At 51.0% G+C, this 13363-nt stretch overlaps 2 protein-coding genes across 3 annotated transcripts in view; one reads left to right on the top strand and one right to left on the bottom strand.

The window, feature by feature from the left end:
* DNAI1 (dynein axonemal intermediate chain 1) overlaps window positions 1-4119 on the top strand; it is a 68424-nt gene extending 64305 nt beyond the window's left edge. For both annotated transcript variants that reach the window (XM_005903039.3, XM_070375441.1), the window contains exons 19-20: window positions 611-796; window positions 3804-4119. In XM_005903039.3, the coding sequence (XP_005903101.3) occupies window positions 611-796; window positions 3804-3902 (285 nt within the window). In that variant the 3' untranslated portion in view covers window positions 3903-4119. The remainder of the gene's footprint in view (window positions 1-610; window positions 797-3803) is intronic.
* Window positions 4120-4183: 64 nt separating this feature from the next.
* ENHO (energy homeostasis associated) lies at window positions 4184-6267 on the bottom strand. Its single transcript, XM_005903040.3, has 2 exons — window positions 5890-6267; window positions 4184-4957 (listed from the first exon to the last, which is right to left on the bottom strand). The coding sequence occupies exon 2, from the start codon at window positions 4825-4827 to the stop codon at window positions 4597-4599; it is 231 nt and encodes a 76-aa protein (XP_005903102.1). The 5' UTR covers window positions 4828-4957; window positions 5890-6267; the 3' UTR covers window positions 4184-4596.
* Between the last annotated feature and the right edge of the window lie 7096 nt (window positions 6268-13363).

Below are 13363 nucleotides of genomic sequence, written 5' to 3'. Positions count from 1 at the left end.
TTACTGACAAGTTAGGCTTAAGAGCCTCCATCTCCTCATTTATAAAATGTGGAAAATAACAGAACCTACCTGATAGAGTGGCTGTGACTACTGTAATTAGATGATGCAACCAGGTAACATGCTTGCCCAGAGTCTAGTACATCATACTGTAGAAGTTGCTCAGTTGTGTCCGACACTTTGCAACCCCATGGACTGTAGACCACCAGGTTCCTCTGTCCATGGAATTCTACAGCCAAGAATACTGGAGTGAGTTGCCATTCCCTTCTCCAGGGGATCTTTCCAACCTAGGGATTGAACCCGGGTCTCCTGCACTGCAGGCAGATTCTTTGCCATCTGAGCCACCAGGAAAGCTGTAAGTGCTCCATAAATGGCAGCTGCTATTACTGTTAATTCTGTAGAGACTTAAATTTTCTCCTAAACATTTTATTGTCATTCCCTCAACCATAGGAAAAACAAAGAGACGCAAATCGCCTCTCCTATTGCCTCCAGCTCCAGTGTGCTAGGCTTCTGTCGTGTTACCCAAGAAAGTCCAGGGGCAGTTCCTCTGGTTGGGGGGAGCGGGGACAGGGACCCCATTTCCCTGATTGTGCTGACACCTACCTCTTCACAGACCCACGTGTTTGACTTGTCCATCAACAAGTACGAGGCCATCTGCAACCAGCCCGTGGTGGCCAAAAAGAAGAACAAGCTCACCCACGTGCAGTTCAACCCCATCCACCCCATCATCATTGTGGGCGATGACCGAGGGCACGTCACCTGCCTTAAGCTCTCACCCAACTTGCGCAAAATGCCAAAGGTACAGTCTTGGGGAATTTGGGCTGCCAAGAAAGAAAGTCTCCAGGTGGGGAGGGGGGTGGTTGGTGAGAGAAAGGGGAGGAGCCAGGGGACAGCCCCAGGTTTCTGGCTTTGGAGGCCCAGAGCAGGGTGATGTTGTTGTCCAAGTGAGAAGCATAGAAGTAGGTTTGTAGGGGGACAGATGGGTTCTGACATGCTGTTTCTGAGCCCCAGGTGGAGACAACCGGTAAGCAGGTGACTGGAGTCCCAAGTCTGGGGGTAGTACATGGGCATCATTGGCTTGCTTGGTGTTATCCAGGCAGGGGCTCAAGGCTTAGTTTCCGGTCATTCGCTGGGCTTGCACAGAGCTTCAACTCCAATGGTCCCTGAACTGGGAGCTGTGGGTCCTCACAGAAAGCAGGAAATGAGCCATGAGAAGGGTAACTAGGTCAGTAGCTAGGCAGTCCTCCTTTTGAGCTCTGGTTCTTTTCTGGGATCTAGAATGATCCAGAGATCCTGACCAGAGCCCAAGGGCTCTGAATACAGGCCACAGAGCCCAGAGCCATAACCTCAAAGTCTAGATCTCAGAGTCCCAATTCAGACTTAAGAACCCAGACTTTAGAATCCAGAGCCCAAGGGTCCAACTTAAAAATCCAAAACCCTAGATCGCAGTCCTGTCCATTTGGGTGCTAGGAGGAAATTTGCTCTCTGCTAGGTTCTGGACCAAGGTCAGAGCTGAGCTGGGGCTGAGCCACGTTGCCCTGATGACTGTACCCGCTGGGTTGCCATTTGATGCCTTTACTTGCAGTTTGAGGAAACAGCAGGGGCCTCTTTCAACTGCTGACACCTGCCCCCATGTGCCACCACCAAGGCAGGCGCCACTGCACTAACCCTCTCATGCCAGCCTGGCCTATTCCCCACCATGGCCAGGGAGGCAAGGGCTGGGATTTTGGCTGGGCCTGTAATTGTAGCCAGCTGGGGGAGGGGTGGACTTGGCTATAAATACTCAGAAGGCTGCTGAGTGCCTGCAGCTGTGGCCCAGAGGCTGTGGTGGGCTGGGGGTGGGGTGGGGTGGGGGTTGGGGGGTGGGCGTGGTCTGAAACTCTGCTAAGCCCTGCTAGTTGGCCTCCAGGAGCCAGAGGAAGGCAGTACAATTTGTGGAACAGATAAAATCTGTTCTTGATTTAGTGAGGAGCATGACCCAGGCTTAGGCTGGTAGAGTTGGATAGCCCCGTGGGTGGGATGGTGGTGACCCTCGGGGCTGGGGGCCAGCCATCACACGTTGAAGGCAGTAGATGTGGTGGGAGGCCTGCCTTGCCCACTCTGACCCAGGGAGGCAAGGATCTCCCACAGTCTCAACTCCTCAGAGCAAGGGTCAGCATCAATATCTCTGAGGACCTGAGGACATGGGTACCTGGGAGTCAGAGAACCTGAGCAGGTGACAGCTGGGGGCTGGTTCTTACATGGACTGGCAGTTCCTGTGAAACTGCCACCTGACTCTATCAGCAGCCAACTGACTCAGGCCAGAGGAAGTCCTATGGGCTGCCCTGCTCTGCAGGCGGCAGTCTCCCTGATCTCCCCAAGAGGGCTGGGCCACAGAGGCCTGACTGCCCAGCCCGAGGATCGTCCCATGACTGGTGTCAGAGCCCACCAAAAGTCAAGGCCTACTTTCCCCAGCTACTGTCTAGATGGCAACTGTAGCTCGGAAAGGCAAGGAACTTGCCCAGAGTCACATAGGGAGTTAGCAACGAAAAGCCAGGCTTCCTGACTCCCAGATGAGGTGAGGGTGAGAAGAGAACATGAGGTTAATCTGGGAGAGAGAGAGGGAAGGGAGAGAGACATCTTTGTCTTCTGCCTCACGAGTGTCGGAGTCAGTGGGGCAGGAGCAAAGGCGCTGAGCCTCGAGGGGAGGGGGAGACAGATTTGGGAACAGGTGCAGGACTCATGCCAGGAGGAAATCTGAGCTCCACTGGGTGTCAGCAGCCAAGAAGGGCCAGAAAAGGGCCTGCAGGCCCCGCCTCTCCCCCCACCTCACAGCCATGGCCAGATCCAGGCTGGGTCTCCAGCAGGCAAGGCTGGGGCAGGTGCCAGTGAGCCCTGGGCACAGGTGGCTGAGAGGGCAGGGGGCTTGGGTACAGAGGGAAGGCGAGAAATGGCAGCTCCCCCAGCCCAGCCTGCACCCCACTGCCTGGACAGAAGGGAGGATGGCACTGGTGCTGGTCTGCCAAGGAGCTCACAGGCCTGGGAGTCGCACACACCCAGTGGCCCAACACTTTTTCACAGGGTCCAGCTTCCCAGCGAAAGGATTAGAGTGCCCTATAGGCAAGTGTGTGTGTGTGTGTGTGTGCGCGCGCGCGCGCGCTCAGTCATATCTCTTTTGTGACCCCACGGAATAGTGCGCCAGGCTCCTCTGTCTATGGGATTTCCCAGGCAGTAAGTTGCCATTTTCTACTCCAGTGGATCTTCCTGACCCAGGGGTCGAACGCATGTCTCTTGCATCTCCTACATCGTCAGGCAGGTTCTTTACCACTGCACCACATGCGAAACCCCGTGGCCAGGGGTGGGGGGTGGGGTCATTAATTCAAGACCCGCTGTTCTCGGGGACAGTCCCAGCTGAGGACATCTGGAACCACATGGGACATGCCATCTGCCCTCCTGACATCCTCCCCCACCTGGGGATAACTGAGACAGCAGGCCTGGCCCCAGGTGGTACCCCACTCCCTGCCTGAGCTGGAAGTACTGGGTAAGAGTACTAGGTGAGGGCACCTGTGGCTTTGTCCACACTTTCCCTCCACAAACACACACCTCTTAGCTCCTTGTTAGGACTCAGCCAGAGACCTTCCTGTAGTAGAGGTCTGAGACTACAGCTCTTCCTGGATTGCCCCACCCCTCCCCGCCCCCACCATCAGGGTCCAGAAGCTAACTGGGCAGGAGAGGGCGCGGCAGTGCTGGGGTAAGCTAGGCTGAGGCAACAAGAGGTTGCCCGTCCCTCACCAGTCCTCCCTGGTGTGTGCTTCTCTTCTCCCCAGGAGAAGAAGGGCCAGGAAGTACAGAAGGGGCCAGCTGTGGAGATTGCAAAATTGGACAAACTGCTGAACCTGGTGAGGGAAGTGAAAACCAAGACCTGAGGGCCCGGCCTCCGAACTTGGCCCATGTCTTGAACCTAGTACTTGTAGCCCCTGACCCTGGTACCCCAGTCCAGCCTTGTACCCAGTATGTGTCTGACACTACCCCTGATCAGGTTCCAGCGCCCTGCTCTGGCCCTGGTCCCATCACCTCACCCCAGGACTTGGTCCTCAACCCCTGTTACCCTCTCCTACTTTGCACAAATAAACCTGTGTCTGGAAGTCCACCCACATCTTGAATTTTGCTACAGCAGGGCACCCAGGAAGAGGAGAGAATCTCAGGGTAGAGTCTTAGATCCATTTATTATCCAGCAAACAGTAGGAGGACCAGAGGAGGGGCCCAGCCTGGACACCCTCCCATTATTGCCATGGATTCTAGTTTGCTTCCCCAACCTTGAGGGCCGAGAGGCGCTTGGCCTAGGGGGAGGGTGGACCCCACCCCCGTCCGCTGGGATGGAGCAGAGTCCAGATGGCCCTGGCCCTAGCACCAACTCATGAACTCCTGCCCCAAGACTGTCTACCTAGGGGCAGGGCCCCTCTTGGAGCCAGGCCGACCAGACACTGGGCGGCTAGGTCCAGTTCCACACAGGCTGGACTCTGAGTTCTGGACCCCAGGCCTGCTGGACCCTGGGATCCCGATTCCAGGTGCCAGGTGGGGTGGACTTAAGTCCCAGACTCCGGGCTAGGCCAGGGGCCTTCAGGGCTGCAGCAGGTAGCTGCCTTCATGGCTGGGCTTCTGGGGCGGGGGTGCCTTCTCAGGACAGGGGCCAGGGCTGGAGTTGGGACTGGATTCGGAGAGGGAGTCGATGTTGGCAGAGCGCGAGTGGCAGGCCCAGCAGAGAATGACCCACAGCAGCAGCAGCAAGAAGCCGACGAGGCCGTTGCAGATGATGGCGATGAGGGCCCCCTGGGAGAGGGCTGCCCCCATGACGGGTGCACCCTCAGATGAGCACAGGCTGAGAAGCTGCCTCAATGGCAGGACCCATGCCGAAGCGGGGCGCTGGGATAGCCGGCCTTCCACACACTCAGCGATCCCTGGGCAGTGGAGATGTCTGAGCCTGTCGGGGGTACAGAGCAGAGGCAAAGCATGGTGAGGAGGAAAGGGGAGGGTGAGGCTGAGGAGGAGAGGGTGGAGAAGAGAGCCCCCTCCCATACCTCCGGCCTCCCAACAGGTCTAAACACCCCACAGAGCCAGGACCTGGCTCTGGGCACCTGGATGGGGGTGTGGCACCAGTGGGGAAGCCGGAGTGGGCATGGCCTGGCCCTGCCCACTGAACATCCAGCCCTCAGAAGAACTGTAAGAGTGGGTGGGATTGAGGAAGCCCAAGGCCTTGAAGGATGGGCACTGTGACCAGCTTTGGTGTGGCCTGGACACTTCCCTGCTCTCAGGACTTCAGCCAACCAGCCCAAGAGACCTCCAGAGGTGCCAGCTCACACAGAGGGAACTTTGTGGAGGCCTGGCAGGCGTGTGTGGGTCTGTGTATCCAAAACTGTGTACCTAGGTGCGCCTCTCAGAGAGACTGTTTCACCAGGTCAGGTGCGTGTGTCTCTGTGTCTGGCTCTTACTCTGTCCCTTGGTTCTTGCCTGGATGTGCACCTCAGCCTCTGTATACCCACCTCCGGTGTGTACCCATCTGTAGCTCTCTTTATATCTGTCTCTCTTATGTGTCCCCATCTCTGAGTCCTGAGTGTCTCTCTTGTGTCTCCTTTCTCTCCTAGTCTATTTTTTTGAGTATCTCTGGATCAGTCTCTGTATGCCTAGGTCTCTTGTGTCTCTCGTCTCTCTTTCTTCCCCGCTGTGTGTCCATCTGTCCCCGTGGACGTGTCTCACTCCCCTCTCTGTATAAGGTCTCTGTAGTTCTGTGCGTCTCTCGCGTGTCTGTCTTTTTGTCTGACTCTCTTTCTCCCCGGCTGTGTTTCTGTCTTAAGCTTCTTTATCTCCGTCTCTGGTTCTCAACCCCCATGCCCGTGGTGGGTGGGCCCCTCTTACCTGAGTTAAGCCCGGTGCGCGCCCGCGGGAGAATCCGGGGTAGCGGGATGCTGGGCGCCGAATGATGCTCGGGAGTCTGCGGGCGGGGGGCAGCGGGAGGTGGGCACGGGTGACTTCCCCTCCCCCGGCCCTCCCCCTCGGCAGCGCAGCCTCCGCCGGCCGCTCCCGCCGCGGCGCGACCGGGGCGGCCTCTGCCGCGGGCGGTCTGCGGCGAGCGGCCACCTCCTCCCCCTGGGGCGGCGCCTCCTCCGCGGCCGCGGCCGCTCGCCTGCTCGCACGGCGGCGCTCGGGCGGCGGCGGCAGTCTGGGCGCGGGGTTCGGCTAGGCTCGGCTGCGTTCGGCTACGTTCGGCTGGGCTCGACGGGTCTCTCGGCTAGGCTCGGCCAGGCTCCGCCGGACGCAAAAACAGCGAAGGAGCCCCGCCTCCTGGGAGGCTGCGGCCGGTGGCTTGCCGGAGGAGGAGCCATCCCTCGCCGCTGCCGCTATTTAATTGGCTGCCCGTGCCAGGCTCCCTTGCCATTGGTTGTGCCCTGGGGAGAAGACAGGCTCACCCCTTGTGCGGGCGGGGGCGGGGGTGGGAAGAGGGCTGAAGGGGCTATTCAGTCTGGATACTTCCCCCGGGGAAGGGTACAGGAGCGGGACCCGCCTACCTGCGGGGATTTCTTACACCTACCTCACCAGGAAGATCTGCACACCCAAAAGCTGAAAAAGGCCAAAGCCTCTGTATCCACTTGAGGGGACCACCTCTTCATATCTGGGAGAGGTCTCTGTCCCCTTCATCAGCAGGAAGGCACTGGGATACCACATCCGGGAGGAGACCGAACCTCCTGGTGTTGAAGTCCCCTATACCACCGCACGTCCACTCTCACCTGAATGTGAACCCTGCATCCCCACTTCAGAGGGTCTGTGGTTGGTTCCACATTCCCTGGCCTCAGGACGTGTGAGCAGCTCTGACAACATAAGTTGTTTTGACACATGTTGAGTTCCTACCCAGTATCGGTCAGGGCTTCGTACTCTGACCTTCTATGGGGGAGCCTAGGACAGAGGGGAATGGGGTATTTTGAGGGATGGCTTAGCCCCGGCTGGAATATAATCAGGCACGACTGTCCATCCTAGAAGCTCCTGACTCCTCCATTTAGAAGCTCTCCTAAGAGAAAAGTCTGTTTGGGCAGGAGCCATCAAGTAGGGCTTCCCACCCGACTTCATATGCCAGTGATTCCTCAGTGTTCTGAATGGACCCTTTTCTCATTCCACTAGACATATTCTCCCATGGGTAAGCACAGCTCTGAAGCTATACTGTGAAGACTTCTGAGTGCTCCCAAATCCAATGTTAACTTATCTCTGGACTTCTAGATGCAAACCCAGCCAGAATCAGGGTGGTGTTGATTTCTGGTTCTGCCACTTAACTAACTTTGTGATCTTGGGCAAGTTACTCAACCTCTTTTAGCCTTGGCTTCCTCATGTGTAAAATAGTTTAGCCTCAGCTTCCTCATCTGTAATAGCTACCTCTGAGGATGGTATTTATACCAGACACATCTCAGCAAATGCTGCATCTCAATAAATGCCAAATGACACAACCCCAGGGACCACATGGGTAAGGGACCCCCTTCCTTCAATGACATCTCTATAAATCCAAGTGCTATCTTGAAAATGAGACAAGGAAGGGTAAAACAACCTGAAAGTCTGAGTCATCCAAACCTATTGAGTTACTTAGACATGTCTAAAATAAAATTTCAGACCCAACTGAATTTACCAGAGAGGATTAATTTTAGTTTCCCCTGCTCCTGTTACCCAGCAGGGTGGGGGCACTGTGAACAAGATCAAATCAGTTCTAGGAAAGAGAGAAGACTAATAATATTGCACATCTGAGTGTAATATGAGTGAATTTGTGACCCAGCTGCAGGAGTTTAGATTTTATCCAGAAGACAGTGGGGAGCCACTGAAGAAATTTTGAACAGAGGGGTAAATGTGATCATATTCAGAAATTAGAAGGATGATTTGGGCGGCTGGGTAGAAGGAGGGATTGAAGGCATTTGAGAGTGTAGGTGAGGGATTGAAATGACGTAGGGAAATAGGAATGGGGAGATCAAGAAAGCATTGAGAATATAACTCTCTAAGTTACAGTTGTCAGGACTTGGAGCCCTAGACCTATAGGATATGGGGAGTAAGAGGGAGGAAAAGTCTGGGATAACCACCTGGCTGGTGATAGGGATGCATGTGTGCGTGTTCAGATGCTTCAGTTGTGTCTGACTCTTTGCGACCTATGGACTGAAGTCCCCCAGGCTCCTCAGTCCATGGGATTCTCCAGGCAAGAGTACTAGAGTGGGTTGCCATGCTCTCCTCCAGGGGATCTTCCCCACCCTGGGATGGAACCCGGGTTTCCTGCATTACAGACGTATTCTTTACCACTGAGCCACCAAGGAAGCCCGGTGATAGTAGTACCGTGATGCTATTTGCTAAGATAGAGAACACAGGAAAAGGAGTAAGTTTCAGCAGGGGTTTGAGGTGGGGAGGTGATGAGTTCTGTTTCGGGTATGTTGAATTTCAGGTACTAATTGGACATCCAAGTTGAGATGTTCACTAGATGGTTGGATAAACAGGTCTGAGGTGCAGGAGAGAGGTCCAGGTTGAAGATAACATTTTGTGAGTTTTAGCAGAGGGGCAGTAGTCAAACCAGGAGAGTGAAAGAACTCATCCAGGAAAAATAGGAACTGGTTTAAACAAAAAGATACATTTATCATCAGATACCTGAAACCTAAAGACAAGGATGCCTCAAGAACAACCGAAACTAATAGGTACAAAAGCCATTAGCATCTCTCCACTTTTCATCTCTCTTATTTTCTGCCTGTCTCCTTCATTTCCATCCTCTGCCTTGCCTCAACATTGTCATCCCCACCCCAAGACTGGCTTCCAAGGTGCTTCTGGTCCATGTGCTGAAAAACAAAACTTCAGACAACCCCAAAGCTTAAAATCGTACTGTCTAGGCGTCCAAAAAGACACTGGCTTCATTTTCTTGGCTGCAGTTTGCATGTTTCTCAGGAAGCACTTTGATTGACTCAGCTTAGTTAGAGGCTTGGACCAATTAACTGGGTCCAAGGAATGGATGAGAATCAGATTGCTTAACATGGCCCTACCATCATAACTGCATGGACTTTGGGATGAGTAGAACAGAAGAAGAGAGATTCTGAAAAAGCAGAATGGCATTTGTTCACTATAGTTCATTGTTTCCCTATATGTATGATTCCAAAAATGCCCTCACCTATATAATCCAACTATCCCATTGTATATATGCCAATAAATTAACTTCCTTTTCAATGGAGGACAGCTCAATGACACATCCAGCTGCTGCTTCTGGAGGGTAAATCACAGGACCAATATTCTTCGTATCCTTTAAACCACTCCTCCCCACCTGCCCACAAAAAAGCCTCCTGATATTTAGAGATGGAAGATATAGAGAGTAAAATGGAGTAGAAAGAAAACATTGTACGGTAGCCACTAATTATATAGTGGCCATTATATAGTGGCCATAATAGAATGTATTTTGGCCATGAGTAACAATGAAAATGATGGGACTAGAAAATCTCTTGGCAGCTATTGGTTGACTCACTTCTTTGAATACAGAGTTCTTCCATCAGCCAATCTGGTTGCCCCAGGTTTTGCCCACAAAAATGAGATTCCTTACCCAGTGCTCTGAGAGCACCATTGTGGGAGGGTTTCTCTATGGGACACTGAACTGATTAGCACTCCACTTTCTGGTGGTGTCTTAGGGATTTTTCTGGAATTGAGCAATCACACATCTCTGCATTTATAAGGATTGGGTATGGTTTTATTTTTCCTCCCAGATGATACTATTCTTTTACAACTATTCTTTGAAAATCAGCCATCTGTCAATTACATCTGGGGTGGGGGTAGGGAGAATTCCGTTGGCTAATATCATATTTCATTGATCTTGAGGCCCATTTTTCTTCTAATTTAAACAACTCTAAAATCAGAATATATCTTACCATTAATGGCATGTAACAGCCTCTATTTTTTTATTTCAAACCTCTATTTTTTTAGTGATTCATATTATTCATTTAGTAATTCAAATAACTTGCCTCTTATAATTGATAGAACATGAGATTTACTAAATATAGCAATTTTATCAGTCAGAGTTCTTGATCACAAATAATGGAATCCACTTCTGAATAGTTGAAGCATAAAAGGGATTTGTTCAAAGATATCGTGTAGCTCAGCGTTGTTAGGAGGGTTAGGGGAACGGGCCTGAGGCTGTTTCTAGGAGCAACACCCAAACCACACCGTGCAACCTGATGAGGAAGTGGCAGTCATCACTGCTCCAAACACTAAGCCCTATGGCACTTTGGTGGTAAGAACTCAGTATTGTTTTTTTTATTTTTAATTAGAGGATAATTACAATATTGTGATGGTTTCTGCCGTACTCAATGTGCATCAAGAACTCAGTATTGTAACCACGAGGAAGCCACTGCTGTTGCCATCACCACTCCTAAAAGCTAGACACTTGTGCTATAGGAAATTCAAGTCCTATGTCCAACCTGCCTCCTTTCTATATCGGTCAGAATTTGTTAGATAACACAGAATTCGTTAGATAACAACCTCCAGATCTTACTGGCTTAAAATAGCAAAGATGTATTTCTTGTTCAGCTACGGTTCCAGTATGGGTGAAAGGGAGAGGAAGAGTCTTCTCACTGTGGTCACTGAGGGATCTAAGCTATCGGAAGCTCCACCAGCTTACGATGAAACCTTCTTCTTTTTAAAATAATTTTTTTAAGTATTTATTTGGTTGCACTGGATCTTAGTTGAGGCACACAGGGTCTTTCAGTAGTGGCATGTGACCTCTTCGTTGCAGCATGTGGAATCAAGTTCTCCGCTGGACCACCAGGGAAGTCCTGACGCTACCTTCTTGACATAACCTTCAGAGTTGGCTGTGGCAGAAGAGAGTGAGGTTGGAAAGCGTATACTGGCTTCTGCTCACACTGCATTGATCAGAACACATCTCATGACCACAAGCACTGTCCTCCTGGTGCTTAGAAGGAGAGGAGAACCAGAAATACTGCTGAACTTTAGTGATATTTACCTCACTCAGATTGCTCATTTCCAATCAAAGATTCACGTGGGGGAAGTAGCATGCCTGTAGACAAAATGCAAGGGGTGCCTGGAATTTTAGTTCTGACTTCTGTATTGAGGAGGCTAGGTTTTTAAATGAGAACTTTGCCCAGATAGAAACACTATTTAAAAGTTGAAAACATCCATGAATACCACAAGACTTCCACTTCCATAATCAATGCTAGAATTTTGTAGAACCACGCTTTCTGAATCTTCAGGTTTGCCAAGAAGATGCAAGGTTTGTGCCAGCTCTTGGAGCAGTTTCTCCTTTTTAGCACTCTGTCTGGGAGCACTTTCAGTCCCTCTGACTGTGGTTTCTGGCTTCCTGGGGCATCACAGGCTGGAGTGACAAGGCTGGAAACCTTTCTTCAACCTGTCCTTGAATGATGTCCTTGCCTTTCCTGCATCCTATTCAAGTCACTTTATGGTGAGAGACATCATCACGTTTGCCTGGCAGCGGGGTGGTGGTGGTGGTGGTGTTTAGTCGCTAAATCGTGTCTGACTCTGCAACCCCATAAACTGTAGCCTTTCAGGCTCATCTGTCCATGGGGTTTCCCAGGCAAGAACACTAGAGTGGGTTGCCATTTCTTTCTCCAGGGGATCTTCCCGACCCAGGGATTGAACCCGGGACTCCTGCATTGATAGGTGGATTTTTTTTTTTTTTTTTTTTGCTAAGTCACCAGGGGAGCCACACCTGGCAGGGTAGAGATATCCAAAATGGTGGTCTGAAAGCAATTAGAGGACTACAGAGCAAGTTTTAACTTATTTAACTCAGATATGGGAATGTTTCAGTCTTGACCTCAGACTTCTAGGAGCTAGATCATTTATGCACCTTGCTGAACTGCAGAAGCTAAGTTATCGGCTGTTCTCTGATATTGATTCCCTGGACCTGAGAGGCCCAGGTCCCAGCAATCAAGATGGAAGTACATTGCAAGAGCCTGAGGAACTGAACAAGCCCTGCTTGTTGTCCCGACCCTGCCTTCTCCCTCTCCTTTCTTCTTTCCAGACAAGCATCTTACACTTCCTCAGTCACCACAATAATAATAATAATAATAACAAACCCAGCTTCTGATAATGCTCAAATTGATAGTTTAAATCCAGGTACCTAACAAAATGTTGATTCATCTCTTTCAGTTCCAGTTCAGGTTTATGCTTCTCAGTTCAAACTCCAAAATTCCTAAGGATTTGCTCTCATCAGCCTGGCTTTGGTCAGGTGCCATTCCTTGCCCCAATTATGGAGCCCTGCACCAAGGTCACAGATGTGGAGCCCTGCACCAAGGTCATCCCTGAAACTGACTGAACCCCATAGCAACCATTGCCACGAGCCCCCCAATCTAAACCAGCCAGCCCCCTGACTCCGTATTTGATAAAAATAGCCACCCTATTACGCACCCTATAACACCCTATTGTTATTGTTGTTCAGTCACTAAGTCATGTCCAAATCTGCAGCCTCATAGACTGCGCACTCCGGGCTCCTCTGTCCTCTGCTATCTCCTGGAGTTTGCTCAAATTCATGTCTTTGAGTCCGTGATGCTATCTAACCATCTCAGCCTCTGCTGCCCTCTTCTCCTTTTGCTTTCAGTCTTTTTCCACATCAGGATCTTTTCCAATGAGCCGGCTCTTCACATCAGGTGGCCAAGTTATTGGAGCTTCAGCTTCAGTATCAGTCCTTTCAATGAATATTTAAGGTTGATTTCCTTTAGGGTTGACTGGTTTGATCTCCTTGCAGTCCAAGGGCATCTCAAGAGTCTTCTCCAGCACCTCAATTTGAAAGCATCAATTCTTCAGCGCTCAGCCTTCTTTATGGTCCAACTCTCACATCCATATATAACTACTGGAAAAACCATAACTTCAACTATATGGACCTTTGTCAGCGAAGTGATGTCTCTGCTTTTAAATACATTGTCTAGATTTGTCATAGCACCCTAACCAATCACCTAATGCCACCCTTCCAGCAGGAATTTTCTTTGTCTTGAGGCTATAAAAATTGGCTACTAGCCCATGAAAGGTGTTGGCTCTCCCTGGTCTGTCAGGAGATGAACCCACTGTTCTAACAGCATCTTCTGCTCTAATAAACTTTATTCTCCATTCATTCTGCTTCATGTCTGGAAATTGTTTTCCAACCTACGCTTGGACCACAACACCAATGACCTGTGGAGAGGGAAGGGAGGTGGGGTCATAGGATGTGACTCCCATGAAACCATATGAGTAAAAGGCTGTTCCACCAGAAGGGAAAAGAAGCATGAAGGAGGATACCATACTGATGTTCATGGATACATGTTCAAAGTAAATAAGGAAGAAGCTCTCAAAGAGGTAGAACATAGTTTTATGTTCTACTATATTTACAGGA

This window comes from Bos mutus, chromosome 8 (assembly GCF_027580195.1).
Source record: "Bos mutus isolate GX-2022 chromosome 8, NWIPB_WYAK_1.1, whole genome shotgun sequence".
NCBI lineage: Eukaryota > Metazoa > Chordata > Mammalia > Artiodactyla > Bovidae > Bos > Bos mutus.
This window is presented reverse-complemented; position numbering and strand designations above follow the sequence as displayed.